This window comes from Anoplopoma fimbria, chromosome 17 (assembly GCF_027596085.1).
Source record: "Anoplopoma fimbria isolate UVic2021 breed Golden Eagle Sablefish chromosome 17, Afim_UVic_2022, whole genome shotgun sequence".
In the NCBI taxonomy this organism is placed as follows: Eukaryota; Metazoa; Chordata; class Actinopteri; order Perciformes; family Anoplopomatidae; genus Anoplopoma; species Anoplopoma fimbria.
In genome coordinates, this window is record NC_072465.1 from 30,201,688 (window position 1) to 30,217,430 (window position 15,743).

Consider the following 15,743-nt stretch of genomic DNA (forward strand, 5'->3'; position numbering starts at 1 on the left):
ATCTGGTTTCCCGTTACACAGACGAGACTCCAAAACCAAAACGTCTGACTTGGATTGACTCCTAAAGAAAGGTTTTCATTTTGGCTGATTTTTAACTTAACAGCTCTTCTGTGAATTAAGTTAGAAAAACTAATTGATGAGAAATGATCTCTTCTGCTGCACCCGTCTCTCCGTCCAAAGCCAGGTGAGCCCGCCTCACGTCACGGTTAGCCCTGATTGGCCCATGAGCAACCGTGTGAGAACACCTGGAAACTGACCCGACATAGCCGAGGAGAGGTTTCAATCTCAAACCGGCAGTGACAATGAAAACTGTCCCTGCTGGCTGACAGGGTCTAAAGGCTCGCCCACGTTTGGGACGATTGTGGAAGAGATGTCTCCTGGATAAAAGAATATAGAAAGAAAAGAAAATCCAAGAAGGAAAGTCTGGTTCCTGTCGGGGACCTTTGCTTCATGTCATCGATTCCTCTTCCATCCTTTCCTGTCTTGTCTGTGCTGCACAGGACACAGAGACGTGGACCGGTGAATGACATGAACCTAACGTGGAGCCTTTACGTTATATCTTCAACTATGCTAGCAGCTACATCAGTTAGTTAGCAGATGCTAAAGCTAGGTAACAAACAGCTAACAAACTCAATCATATGAAAACTAAAAGGTCAGATGCAGCACTTAACTAGGTTTTTATTTATTGTTGACTGTTCAAGCTCATCAGTTCACACTCAGCATTTCATTCATGATGTGTGAGATAACCATTAGGATTTAGTGTGGCTGAGCTCATTATCATCACTAATACATTAATACAAAGCATTTGGGTGAAGGAGAGAAAAGATGAATTAAAAACCAAATGTTTTGTCTCCTGCTTCAGTCAGAGTAATGATGGAGAACCGAACATCAGAGAGGCTTTTAACTTCATATGTATCTACAACACTTTGAACACACGTCCTCCTTAAAGACAACATGATCCAGACATCAGACCTGAAGAGGAGAGGATTCTATGTGTCTCAGCTCTGTGCTCCGGTCTCTCAGTCCTCTCCTCTTCCCATGAGAATGATCTCCTTTTGGGCCAGAAGCCACTCCCCCCCGGAGGACCAAATGAATAACATTTAGGGAGCGACCTCGCCAACAATAAGCTGTAACAGTAGACGGAGGTCAGGATGAGAATACGACTGTATTAAGTTAAGATAGAGGATGAGAGCGGCTGTTTATCTCCTCCACCAGCAGAGGATGGTGCAGCAACACCTCAAATCTTTTTACTGGGTTTTTATCTTCTCGCTCAAATCTGCAAGTTTGTCACTTTATCTCTGCTTTTATTATTTAAAATCTATTTGATCTGTATTTGCATCAGTCAGCTTTATGCTCGTTGAAATAAACTTGTTCATCTCACATCTCCGCTGCTCACACATGTACATCTTGTGTTTCAGGAGCCGTCTGCGCTGGAACTAATCTTTGAGTTCTCTGTTTAGATCATAACATATAACTTTGTATAACTCCCCAAAAAAGACTTTCATTGTTGATTATATTTAACTTTAACTGCTCTTCTGTGAACTAAGATAATTAAACTAAAGTGTAAAGTTACAGTTTGATATTTATCAGAAGATCTCAGTGAAATGTGAAAACACTGTTTGATACGTTCATTAACCTCTGATAACTTGTTAAATTCCCCGGTGAACATCTGCTCCTTCTAAAGATGATTTATGATTTCTAATGACTCATTCAGCAACAAGAGTTAACATGATTCAGAAATCATTTTAGCTCCATGTAAAGTGAATAAACATCTTCTTATCTTTGTATTGCATGCAGAGTGAAGAGCAGCAGCACCGGTGTTGGAGAAGGAGAGTCCTGCCACTGAGAGACATTTTAAACCGAACCTTCATGGTTTGCTTTGGCCCCCTGATCTCCCATGATGCACCAGAGCACGGCTGTGTTCGGAGTGAAATCTCCAGCTTCCAGTTGCTGACTCAGTTACAATGACCATACAAGGTGTTTAGATTAGTTTAGTTTCCTCTCAGTGTTTGTCTATTTATCTCAAGTCTTTTATTTCTTCCTCTCCTCTTTTTCATTCCCTTCATCTTCCCCCTTTCTCTTTTCTGGTGTTTCCTCTCAGTCTACAAATAGAGAGGGTTCTCTAATAGACCTCCCTCAGGTCTCCCTCCTCCTCCTCCCTCCTCTTCCTCCCTCTCTCATTCCTCCTTTCCTCAGCCGGCCCCAGATAAGAAAGGCAGCAGAAGTATTTCTCTTCGGCCACTTCTGAAACTGGAGCCACCAGAGAAGGATGTTTCCTGCTCCATCTTTTTTAATTCTCCGGTCGGTTTGGACTTTAACTTTTCTCCATCTTTAATCAAAACCTCCCTTTTCATTTCTTCCCACCCACCTAGCTTCTCTACATCCACATCAAGAGTTTAAACCATTAAAGATCTGTCCAGGGGAAAGGTCGTGGAGCCACCCTGAAAAGACTTCATCATCAAGAGGAACCGGACCACAGAGACCACAAAGAAGGAGGACGAACCTGAGATGGACCTCACGTGTCTTCACCACGAGTGAGGAGGAAACAGGTGTTTCTGCAGTTCAATAACGTGACAGAAGTTGCCTCCTGAAGTTCAGCAGATCGAGCTGCAGACTCAGACCTCTCGGACTGATCGCTGCAGAGACACAGATATGTTTTCATAAAGTGACCTGGGGTCAAAGCGTGAACGAGCTTCTCTGGAGACGAAACACGTCGGTACAGCTGAAGAGAGCGTCATGAGAGGTTTGAATCTCAGCGGGGGGGTTTTGGTGATTCTGCTGATTTGGACCTTGGCGGTCGCCGTCGATGGAGCCGGTGTCGCGAGAGCAGAGCGAGGAGGAGCTGGAAGAAGAAGAGGAGGCGGCGGTGGAGGTGCAGAGAAGAGAAGGAAGTTTCATCGCATCCAACACGGCCAGTGCAGCTACACCTTCATCCTGCCGGAGCCGGACGGTTGCCCGGGTGGAGGAACGCCGTCGCAGACCGAACACTACGGCGTCTCCGGTGGCAGAGCGAGCGTCGTGCAGAGAGACTCGCCGCCGATCGACGGCGAATGGTCGGCTCGCAAACTGCAGCTCCTAGAGAGCACGATGGAGAACAACACGCTGTGGCTGCAGAAGGTAAACATATTAATATTATAACTGACTGAAGAAGGAGTTCATGAATGTTTCTGTACTTTTCACCAACAGCCTTCTGTCAGTGTGAAAACATAAAGTTCAGTAGGAAATGTAGCTCCAATACAGACACATAGAAGCTCTTTGTGTGCACCAGGGAGTGAAACCCAACTATTCTAGTGTTGGAGCATCGATGTGACATCATGTCGAATGATCTCAGTCCTGGACGGTTTGACCCCTCGAGAGACAAAACAATAAGAAAATATACAAAAATATACATGACTCAGGATTCCTTCAACAGAAATGTCATTTCAGCAGCTGTGTATGAGTAGTGTGTGTGTGTGTGTGTGTTGTTAGTTCAGACGGTAACAAGCTTGATGTTCTTGCTCGCTGACACAGATCAAAGTTTCAGGTTTCTGACTCTGATTGATTGGCAGCTGGTTTCAATCAGGAGAAAGTCGATGAACATCCGTCTGTGGTTTCATCAGAGCTGTGACGGCCCGCTGCGTAACGAGAGCCTGAAGCCTCCGTCCTGCACAGTACTGCAGAACCTTCACTGCTTACTGCAGAACCTTCACTGCTTACTGCAGAACCTTCACTGCTTACTGCAGAACCTTCACTGCTTACTACAAACAGCTACCTTCTTTAGAAGTTGTGTGTCTGTTTCTTCAGTATTTCCCTGTTTTCCTCTAGTTTGTAGTTTTTATGCGTAGTTCCCTCTGTGCTCTACATCTTGTCCCTGTTAACTGTTTCAGCTATGTGACATGTGTTATCACCAAAAGTCAACATTAATTTAACAAAGATACATGTAATTATTTCTAAAATTCACCACCATCCATGTCCAACATTTTCACTGCAGAAAAGCACTCGCTTCTCAGTAACAAACGTCAGCTGCAGTCGCTCTTTAAGGGAGATTAACTAGAATAAGTGGAGTGGAGTGTTCTTCACATCATGACAGGCCAAAGGTAATCGATGGGATCAGAGATAAACGTCAGTCAGGATTAACCCTCTGAACCCCAAACAGTTTAAGGACGTTTTTCACATAAAACATAAAAGTCCTGCTCCTCTCTGGAAAGACAACCATCATGACTAGAAGTAGAGAGAACTCAAACATGTCTTTAGGGCAGAATATCACAGCTACAATGACATAAATCATTAAAAAGAATAAAAACATTCTTTGAATTTCTTTGATAATCTATTTTACAAAAATTGGTAAACAATGGAATCTATATACCCAACATTTTTATGAAATTACCAGAAGAGTGTTTGAAAAAAATGACACTTTATGTGCAATAAATATTGAACTATTCACATTTATACAACCTCTACATCCAGCCTCTCCTCCTCTCTCCTCCTCTCCTCTCTCCTCCTCTCTCCTCCTCTTCTCTCTCCTCCTCTCCTCTCCTCTCTGTGTTCAGCAGCAGTTCACTCTTAGTTTCACAGATTTGTTGTCACATGACTGTTGTTCTCAGATGAATCAATCATGTCTTCATAGTTTCACTGAGGAGCTCAGAATTTAATGTTTTTAACAGAATCTGTTTAAAGCAAACCGTTTATTTGGGACGAGATTTAAAGGAGACATGTAGAATAAAATGTTTTTTAAGGAAATATCAATTTTAACCTTCATTTTTGCAGCTTTTTCTGACGTAAAGTGTTTGACACATGATGTGTTCAAGGACCATCGGAGATATGAAAATCTCACAATTGTCACAGTTTTTACAGCTTCTAGCTGTGATCAACTTTGTAGTTTTGGCTACTGTTTAAAGAAAAAATGCTTTTCCATCTGGCTGACAGGTTAGGGGTCAAGAGGGTTAATATAGTAGTCTCTCTCTCTCTCTGTCTCTCTCTCTGTCTCTCTCTCTCTCTCTGTCTCTCTGTCTCTCTGTCTCTCTGTATAGATATGGTTGTTGCTCCATCAGCTCCTCCATCAGCTCCTGCTTGTTAATCGTGGGGTCAGTCTCCTGCTGATGAGCAGACTGAAGCAGTTTGAGATCATCATTAGAACCATTAACACGCTGCAGCATGAATCAGGATTCTGTTGAAGAAGGAATGCTGAGTCAGCAGCAGACTTGTTTAGCTTCCTAAATGTTGGGTCTGTCCATCATCCTTCACAATGTGAGAACAACGCAGGGTGTTCATGTTGTTTTAAGAGTCCTGTTTGCACGTTCTTCTTAGTGTTTCTGGAACATCTGGAGAACCATGAAGCTGGAGAACCACTGGCTCTCTTTCTCTTTTTTAAAATTCAAGGATGCGACAACAATACACATTTTTTACGTTGATAAATAATACGAATTTTCCTCATATTGATATCAGAGAACCCTCCTGTTTCATAAATAAGGAGGTTCTAAAGTTGTTGTTGCGTCTTTGACCAATCATCTCAAACTTTTTGTAAAATACAACCTTTTCCTTTTTTAACAGCTGGAACTTTAGAACAGAAACTAATGAATTAACTGATTCAGAACCGTCAAGTTGCAGGTTTGGTTCTGAAGTTCCTCCAAAGGGTCTCAAAAGTGTGATGAAAACGCCTTATTAGTTCATTATAAGTGAATTATATTTAGCATTTCTGAACGAGGGATTGAATCATTTGATCAGAGAGATTTTATTCTGCAGAGTTTAAATTCAGAAACCAGCGATGTTTCTGGATGTTTTTAACATGTGACGGTGTGCGTTTACCACCCACTCTGTTGATCCTCAGAGGACACGCAGGTCAAGTCTGCTGGAGACGAGAGATGACCTTTGACCTTTAGCAGAATCTAATCGCTCTCCGACTCTCGTTGGTTACCGTCCTCTCATTTATGTTTAATTAAATTCAGATAAAAGATAACTACGTCTCCTCTCAGTCTCTCTGTCTGCTCTTTATTCTCTTTCTCTTCTCTGCTGGAAGTTAAAGCACCAAACCGTCAGAGAGTTTACGCTGTTTCTAGAGTTGAAGTTAATTTAATTCTTTATAAAATCATCCATTCTGCTCTGACTTGAGTCCTCTATCCAGACTAAATGAAAAAAGTAGGACAACATGTCCTTTAAGTTGCTGTTAATGGGTTATATTTCAACTTTTTCTTTAATCAGGTAAAAGTCTGAAATGAAAATTAATTTTTCAAAGGAGGCTTAACCACTTTTGTAGCATAAAAACAGTATTAGAAGAATAAATGCAATACAAACAATAAACAGGTCGGGAAAACTAACACAAAGGAGCAATAAATTGATCTAATTGGCTGTTTATTAAACTCTATATCCATCATCGTTGTGAAAGAGCTGCAACTGATGATTACTTTTTAATAATCGATGGTTCTGTTGATTATGTTGTAGATTAACTTCAATCATTTGTGTATTAAATGTCAGAAAACTGTGAAAACTATTTCCCCAGAACCCAAAGTGACATTTTCAAACGATTTTGTCAGTCAACAGTACAACCCTCAAATATTGGTCTCTATAAGTTAAGACACATTTGAGAAGTTCGGCTGCAGATTTGTTTTATGTAGATTAAAGTAGATTTAAATGAGTCTACTAATTAATCAGTTGCTACAAACCGAGGCTTAATGCATCTTTGTCGACTGCAGTACAAAGAGAAGTTTTTCTCCAGAGCCACAGCTGCCTCGTGTCGGCAGTGAAGGATCACAACCTCCAAACTGAGCCGCAGTAGAGTCGCTCCATTTGGTCAAATTCTTCTTTTTGTTTCTCGTGCGGTCAGATGTTCCCCTCACAGCTCAGGAAGTCACAAATCAGATGTTGGAGCTTCAGCGTTGGTCAGACTGCAGCTCAGATGACGGAGCAGCTAGTGTGGCGTCTGAGATGTTGACTCACCTCGTTGTTCCTGGACTGACACACCTGAACTCCATCTCTCAGTAGCAGGCAAACAAGAGGAATGTGCTGATTTAAGCTATGCTAGTTATTAGCATGCTAATACGCTCACTAGGACAGGAGGACTGATCCTGAAACTGTTTGAATTGAACAACAAATCTGTTCTGAAATCAGCAGGAGAAGAGCTAAATCATGATGCTAACAGCTAACGTTAACGGGGTTTCCGTTATGATGATGTGTTCAAGGCCTGCTCAGCAAAAATTAGTATTGAAAGAAAATTAAAACGTTATCACTTGAATAAATTCAGTTGTAAGAAGTAGATGTTTTCACAGCAATATTAAACATACGTAAGACTTTTTAACACTAGCTTTAAGTAGCTTACAATACAATATTAAAATACTAATGCACCCCAAAAAAAGTTTAATCAAAGCAAATATTTAGATTCAAAATACCCAAATATTTTTATATATTTTTATTTGTTGGGATCGTGGTGTAAAAAGTTAGTCTTGAAACTTAGAGTGTGGCACTTAGTGGCACTCAATGTGTTTAGTTTTGACAGAAAACATTTAAATAATACAAATGTTTATTTTAGCTAAAAGAGAAACCGATTGTTTGTTCCGTCTTACTTTCTCTTTTTTATATTTACTATTTTCACTAAGCAAAAGTATTTTTATCAATGAAAAGTACAAAAGAAAACTCAATTACTAAAATTATTGATAGTTGCGGCCCTAAATATCAGTGCTAACATTCTGATATTAAACAGGAATGTTTCATTACGGTTAACATCTTAGCTTAGCGTGTTAGCATGCTAACATTAGCTACTGATCAGTAGACACAGAGTCCGGCTGAGGCTGATTGAATGTCTTTAGTTCTGCAGGTTTTTGGTCATAAACAATAAATAAAGTATTTGACCTGATGATGAAAAGTCATAGGATCAATAAAGTCAATAGATATTTGTTTTAAAACCATAGTAGTGAACCTGACTAGAGGGAAAATCAGAGGGTCACCAAAGTCAGGAGGGTTCATCCTCTGGGGATCATGAATGTCCCATGAACGTTACTATCCAGGACTTCTGATCAGTTTGACCTCTGACATCAGTACACTGAGTCCTAGGATCTAAAGGTTGAAGTCCATGACGTCTTCTTCAGCCTCATTATCACCATGAATTAGAACCCGGTTCAAAGGGAAATGTCTCTGTCCTTGTTTGGCCTCTGCAGCAGTCTGGTGTTTCTCCGTAAACAGCAGTAAGTGAGTTGTTAACAGGATGCTTGTTTAGGTTTCTGCCAAATGACTGACATCAAATGGACCTGAGACCGAGACAGGAAGGCTTCTGTGGTCGGATCCCAGCCAGTCAGCTGCTGCCTCACGGCGCTTTGATGTGCTCGGAGGTTATTTAGATGATAACCTGCAGAAGAGAACCAAACACAGCAGCAACCTAGAACCATCTGATAAGACGCAGAACCCAAAGAGAGGGAAACGACTGTCCTGGAGGGTAAAGTTACATTTATGAAGAAGTTTGCCGTCAGATATCAGCAGTTCATGGTATTTATTACGGCGAGGAAACATCTTCATTCATTTAAATGATGTCACATCTGCTCAGTGTGAGTCGCAAGCATGTTTCTGATTATAATATAAATACCGTAGGGAAGATGTTTAACAGACTTTTACAGCAGAATATCAGCCGAGAGAATACTGAACGTTTGAAAGAGCTTCTAAAAGGATGTGAACATTGAGATGCAATTAAACTGAAGAAAAGGGTTTTACAGTTTATCCAGGATGCACACCTCGAGAACAATATATATTCTGTATATATGAATTATATATTAACTCTTTTAGCCAAACGGGAAATGGAAGCACAAGGTAATAACACAGATTATGATACGCTAATACTAATCAATACTTTTTGTAGGACGTCTCACTCCAGGACTCCTAAAGTACCGATAGTAGAACCCTTAACTCCAGACTCCATAAAAAGAAGAGGAAGTTATAAAAGTAGAAATTGAAAACATAAAAAGCGGATCTGATGCAGGAAGTGGAATCACAGGGGAAGTGTCTGTGGTCATGAATGAGAGTTTCTGTGTTTAACATAGATATTACCACATACGTGATTTACGTCCATATATGGTTATATCTCATATCATCACTAGATGCATCACGGCTCTGTGAGCTCATCTGCTATTGTTTCTCTTCCAAGTTGTTTGATGTTGTTTAAGAGCCGAGAAGGTTTTTAAAAATGTCGGTGCTGCACTGACTCATGTGTTCAACCAATCACTGTACACCTCCATCACTTGTGGTTAGTCTTGTGCAGGGGGAGGAGCTACAGTCTAATAACGAACCACGGTCGTTTCTAGTTCTTGCACTGCTGACACAATAATTAGGGCTGTGCAGAAATATCCACATAGCTTATTATCCTGTTCTAAACAGATTTAATATGTCCTTTAGATTGCCTTATGGGTCAAACCTCCTCCTCCTCTCCTGTAAAGCCAGACGTCACTGCCTATTTCCTTCTAAGCTAAAGGTCAGTGACCTCCCGGCCTGTCACATGACCCGGCCAAAATCACAACATGGCGTCTCTCAATCAAGCGGCCGTATACTGTAGAGCATCGCTATGTGATCCGACTCATTCCTACGACACGTTATGGATGAAGCAGTGCAGACAACACTACATTTCATATGATGTTTACATCGTCTACATGTTAGTTAGGAGTAGTCAGTGACACAATAAGAAAAGAATGCAGTATTTTTTATTCAGTTCATTGTGTTCTCCGCTGAGTGAATATGTGCAGTACAAATACTCTTTGAATAGTTTTGATGCAAATTGAGTTATCAATATGTGATGTACGTACGTATTAGCATATCCAGGTGGGACAGAGCAGGTCGTTTTTTCAGCTCAATTTTATCATTTTCATAAAAAAATACAAAATTGAGTATTGCAATATGTATTGTAAAGCAATATATCGCGATATACTGTATGTCGTATCATTACATGTGTATCGTGATACGTATGCATCGCAATACGCAGCCCTAGTTCTAACTATAATATAAATAGTTCCTCCGATCTGATCACTGTAAAGAGTCTTTCTGAACCTCTGTGAGCGTCTCTGATATCAGGCAGCACACATGTGGCTCATTCTCAGACCTGGTTAAAGAGCAGAAACACAGCAGTTTACTGGAGGTTCTCTTTAGTGGGAGCCAGGTCGGCCTTCTGTATCTCTGCAGCTGATTACTGGTCTGTTATCAGCACTGTGAGTGTGATTGGCTGCTGGAGGAGAGCTTCAAACGAGCTGACAGAGATGCAGAAAGACGGAAAGATTATCTGCAAATTCACCCCAAGTAGAAAGAGACACATAATAATAATAATAATAATAATAATAATAATAATAATAATAATAATAATAATAATAACACATTTAATTTATAGAGCACTTTTCAGAGTACTCAAAGACAGTTTAGCTTATTATTACTTTTAATTAGTATTTCAGGGCATAATTTTCCTTTATTCGACAGTTGATAGTGAACAGACATAGAGAAAACAAAGTTCATTTGATAACCATTCGTCCCCTGAGGCGCTCCAGAAATAATATTTATTTGCAGATAAAACAGGTTTTTAATTTCACAGAGAAAACAAAACTCTGTTAAAATGGATGTTTCTTTCTCAACGGGACACAGATTGATCCTCATACCTGCAACTTCACTACTTAAACAATGTAGGCAACAAAATGTCTTTGTTTTCCAAAGTAAACTGTTTTAAACTATGAAGATCCTTCTGACAGCTTCAGAACATTTAAAAAAACGTTTTACATTTTGTTTCAACGTACAATGAAGATGTCATCAAAATGCTGCTTTCAGTTCCTGCAGGATTTTGGAAAGAAAAAAACAACAATAAAAGCTCTACACTTATACTTTATATATACGAGTGGATCTCAATGTTACATGACTTTATTGACGATCTATTTTCAGACTTTTTGATATTTCTATTTAGCTTTTATAATCTGAGTTAAACATGAATATAGAGTGTTTGAGCTTTAAAATGAACGTATTCATTTGAATTAAAAGTCCAGATCCATTCAAGTCTGTTTCTATCATTAAGACTTCAAATATCTGTGAACTGTTTTGAGTAAATTCGAGAAGTTTGACTGAAACTGTTTAGATGAGATAAGACATGACAGTAGAGGAGAAGGCGAGACAAAGGAAGTGAAAGGAGTCTAGAAGGAAAAGGTGAAGTGATACAGAGAAGACGGAGTAGGTGACGGAGAGACGGAGGAGGAGGACGAGGAGGAAACAGACAGGAAGTCATAGTTCAACACTTCCAGACAAGTCGCCTGTTAACTCATGAATCACTACAGTGAAACAGAGCGAGAGAACGGGGAGGAACAAAGAGTGAGATAGAGGGAGTGAGATAGAGGGAGTGAGATAGAGGGAGTGAGATAGAGGGAGGTGAGAGGAAACATGAGACAGACACAAAGAACAGACAGAGACCTGATTTATACTTCATTTATATTATTCTAATAAAGAATTACTTCAGATGTTTTCAGACTCTACACACTTCACCTTCATCTCCCCTTCATCTCACCTTCATCTCCTCTTCATCTCCTCTTCATCTCACCTTCATCTCCCCTTCATCTCCTCTTCTCCCTTCATCTCCTCTTCATCTCCCCTTCATCTCACCTTCATCTCCTTTTCATCTCATCTCTCCCTTCATCTCCCCTTCATCTCCTCTTCATCTCCCCTTCATCTCCTCTTCATCTCCCCTTCATCTCCCCTTCATCTCCTCTTCATCTCCCCTTCATCTCCCCTTCATCTCCCCTTCATCTCCTCTTCATCTCACCTTCATCTCCCCTTCATCTCCTCTTCATCTCCCCTTCATCTCCTCTTCATCTCCCCTTCATCTCCTCTTCATCTCCCCTTCATCTCCCTTCATCTCCCCTTCATCTCCCCTTCATCTCCCCTTCATCTCCTCTTCATCTCCCCTTCATCTCCCCTTCATCTCCCTTCATCTCCCATCTCCCCTTCATCTCCCCTTCATCTCCTCTTCATCTCCCCTTCATCTCCTCTTCATCTCCTCTTCATCTCATTCATCTCCCTTCATCTCCCTTCATCTCCCCTTCATCTCACCTTCATCTCATCTCACCTTCATCTCACCTTCATCTCCTCTTCATCTCCTCTCTCTCCCTCTCCCCTTCATCTCCTCTTCATCTCCCCTTCATCTCCTCTTCATCTCCCTTCATCTCCCTTCATCTCCTCTTCATCTCATCTTCATCTCACCTTCATCTCACCTTTATCTCATCTCCGTCCACTTGTGTGTGTGTGTGTGTGTGTGTGTGTGTGTGTGTGTGTGTGTGTGTGTGTGTGTGTGTGTGTGTGTGTGTGTGTGTGTGTGTGTGTGTGTGTGTGTGTGAGAGAGAGAGAGAGTGAGTGTGTGCACACTGTAGGTGAACACAGTTTCTGATAATTTCTCTGCAGCAGCTGCTTTCCATCTCACTGATTTTTCCAAAATCGTTGAGACCTTTTAGTAATAACATGTAAGTAAACTCTGATTATGAGATATGTTACGTAAACACACACACACACACACACACACACACACACACACACACACACACACACACACACACACACACACTCACTTTACTTCTAATCAGCTGACCTGTTTCACATTTAGAGGTCACGATAAGATGAATGCAGTATATAAAAACAAAGAAACCTGTCTAATACACACGTCGACACAATGTTCACACACACACACACACACACACACACACACACACACACACAGCGCAGTACTAATCAGCTGCTGTGTTATTAATTACACACACACACACACACACACACAGCGTCCCTCTCCGATCAGCTGATCTCCCTTTGGATGTCCGTATTCATGTGTTCATTCATCAAAGAGCTTTTCCCAGAGAAACGCTGCTGTCGGCAGAACATCTGGAGCAGAAATAAACCAACAGTCAGCAACTTTCCCATCATCACTGCCCCAAGAGAGGGTGTGTGTGTGTGTGTGTGTGTGTGTGTGTGTGTGTGTGTGTGTGTGTGTGTGTGTGTGTGTGTGTTTCCTGAGAAAGGCATAATCTTATTATAAATGTGCTCATTTTGAATCGAAACTTTGGATAAAGCCAGGTTCAAAATTCTAGTTTCATTTTATTGTCATATTAGAATCAAATGTCAACAGGTTGAAGACATTATATATAAATGTTGTGTTTAAATATGCAAATGAGGCGTTATCTAATAGTAACTTACGGTAATTTAGGAGAAATCTACAGATGAAATCTACAGACGTAAACAGGTAAAGAAGTAAAATAAATGTTTTATTTCCAATAGTCTGAAAGACGTGTTATGGAGGAAAAATCAACCAATATCTCTGAATTGACAACAATGTTTATGTCTGTTGTTTCTCCCCAAACAAAAAGAAACTCCACCTTCAGGCTCAAGTGTTGAATTTCTACTCTCAAATTTCTCTTTTTTAAAGTTCACTTTTTAATTTAAGTCTTAAAACTATATTTTGAAAAGATCTTTAAATGTCAGGAACCAACAGGAGGAGTTATTACAAACCTGTTTCAGAGTTCATATGAGCTCCTTTAATTAATGTTCTTTTAATTTAAGGAGTTTCTTTAACAGTTTCAATACTTTTGGGACCTGAATGAACTCGTTTGAATCCTTTGAGCTGATGTAAATGCTTCACTCTAATTTCAAACTGGATCCAGAATCTCTCTCTGCTGCCAAGACGGGTCTCCAAGTCAAACAAGTCCATCAGATGTTTAACTAGTGAGATCAGCGTGAGCGGTGAAAGTTAGTGTACGTGTTTAAAACGAGTGAAAATCAATCACACATAAAACACACGGCCAGCTCTGGAGATGGAGGCTGATATTTCATCAGTGACGTCTGAGCAGAGTGTTTGTGTTCGTGGGGTAACACAGTACGTAATGAAAGGATTATTCATCCTGTCATCGAGGTCCGGGCTGCTTTCATTACTTCAGTCCTCTCAGAGCTCCGGTGACGAGGCTCTGCTGGGATTCAGGAGCTCCAACATGAATAACAAGATAAAACTGATCTCATTGATAATTACAGCAGAGAGTAAAGAGTAGAAGTATGTTTCATGTTTTTAACGGGGGACTCCACAGATATCACACATCCCAGTCTGACTCCAGGTAGAGCTGAATCAATATCTGAAATGTTTGAATGCTGTTGATCGTTTCTCTGGAGCTCTGCGTGTCGTCACCGTGCTGCAGACGGCAGCAGCGTGACGCTGAGCTCAGCTTCCGTTCTGCAGGGTTTTTTCTGGTCGCAGAGATTTGAGACGATAAAAAATACTCGTCACCGTCAGTTTTCCCCTCAGCCGTCCAATCACATTTGAGGAGACAGATACCAGGGAGACCAACCACCACACCCTATAAACATGGGCTACGTTATTATTGTTATTTAGTTTAACAGGTCAGCGTTTCCTCAAACAACGGTTTATATGATATACTACCAAAAGTTATATATTTTTTCAGATACACGTGTCAATTTCCTATCGATAAATGAATATTCTATTATCAAAATAAACTTCTATCTACTTTGAAAAGATGGTGATTTTGTTTTAAATAACCATGAATGTGTCGTTATTGAAGTATGTAAGTTATGTGACCAATAAGTCAGCGTTGACTTCTGGTTTCACATGAGGAACCAGCAGCGGTTTGTTGGACTCATCCATCCCTCACCCCCCCGCTGGATGATTTATGTCTTCATACTTCTGCTTTCAAGATTCCGTAGCTATAAATACCCAGTTGTGGGCGGCTGTGGCTCAGTGGAGAGCAGGGTCGTCCTCCAATCAGAGGATCGGCGGTTCGATCCCTGGCTCCTGCAGGCTGTGCCATCGGTGTATGAATGGGAATGAAAGGGTGAATGATTAGTAATGTAAAAGCGCTTTGAGTGGTCGGAAGACTAGAAAAGCGCTACACAAGTACAGTCCATTTACCATTTAAAACTAAATCATTTCTATTCTTTGTAGCTATAGCTTTAATGCTGGATGAGAGCGGCCTGAACAGGTGGGTTATCTGCTTTAAAGCCGATTCATCAGAACATCAGCCTGAACATCTTCAGCTCTGGATGTTTGTTTCTACGGTTCACACACAGACCTTGAAGGCATCACAAACAAACGGCCGAGTCACACTGAGAGAAACATCTGTGTTTCTCTCACACAGCTGATTCACACTCATCTGTTTGTTGAAAACAGAACCAGCTGAACATTCTTCACATTCATGTCACTTTCCATGTTTGGTTTGAGTCGCTTTAAACTCAACAAATCAGGTTAAAGTTCTTCTGTCATTAAACATCTCATTTTAACATCTCTCATTAACTTACTACTCTGAGTACTCCAAGTACTCAGTGTTTTACTCTGATGGCAGTAGTATTCTCTGTACTCTGAGTGCTTCCAGTGCTTCCAGTACTTCCAGTACTTCCAGTGCTTCCAGTGCTTGGTGTTTGTTGATGTGAGCCTGAGAGGAATCTCTTGTCCTGCCGCTGCTCTTTCCCTCCGAGCCGTCGGGTCAAAGCACTCCGGCTCCGTTTGGGGGAATCCAGCTCTGTCTGAGTTCTAAAGAAAACAGAAAAGTCCACTTCAGGCTCAGTCCCAGTTTTTATGATAACACATAATTAATCGGCTGGAATCTGCTGGCGCAATCAAGTGTAGCCTTAACCTGCACCTCCATGTAATTACAAGTTAAGGACAGAGATTATCGAGTGTGTTGGGGGGGCTCTGTTGGTGTCAGAGGAGGCTCAGCTTGTTGGTCTGTAATGAGAGCAGAGGTTTGGTGTCCGGTCCAGTCTGGAGGATGTTCACATTCTCT

At 41.0% G+C, this 15,743-nt stretch overlaps 1 protein-coding gene across 1 annotated transcript in view; it reads left to right on the plus strand.

The window, feature by feature from the left end:
* Window positions 1-2,736: 2,736 nt before the first annotated feature.
* angpt4 (angiopoietin 4) overlaps window positions 2,737-15,743 on the plus strand; it is a 28,445-nt gene continuing 15,438 nt past the window's right edge. Inside the window, exon 1 of the mRNA XM_054617152.1 lies at window positions 2,737-3,117. Within this exon, the coding sequence (XP_054473127.1) occupies window positions 2,737-3,117 (381 nt within the window). The remainder of the gene's footprint in view (window positions 3,118-15,743) is intronic.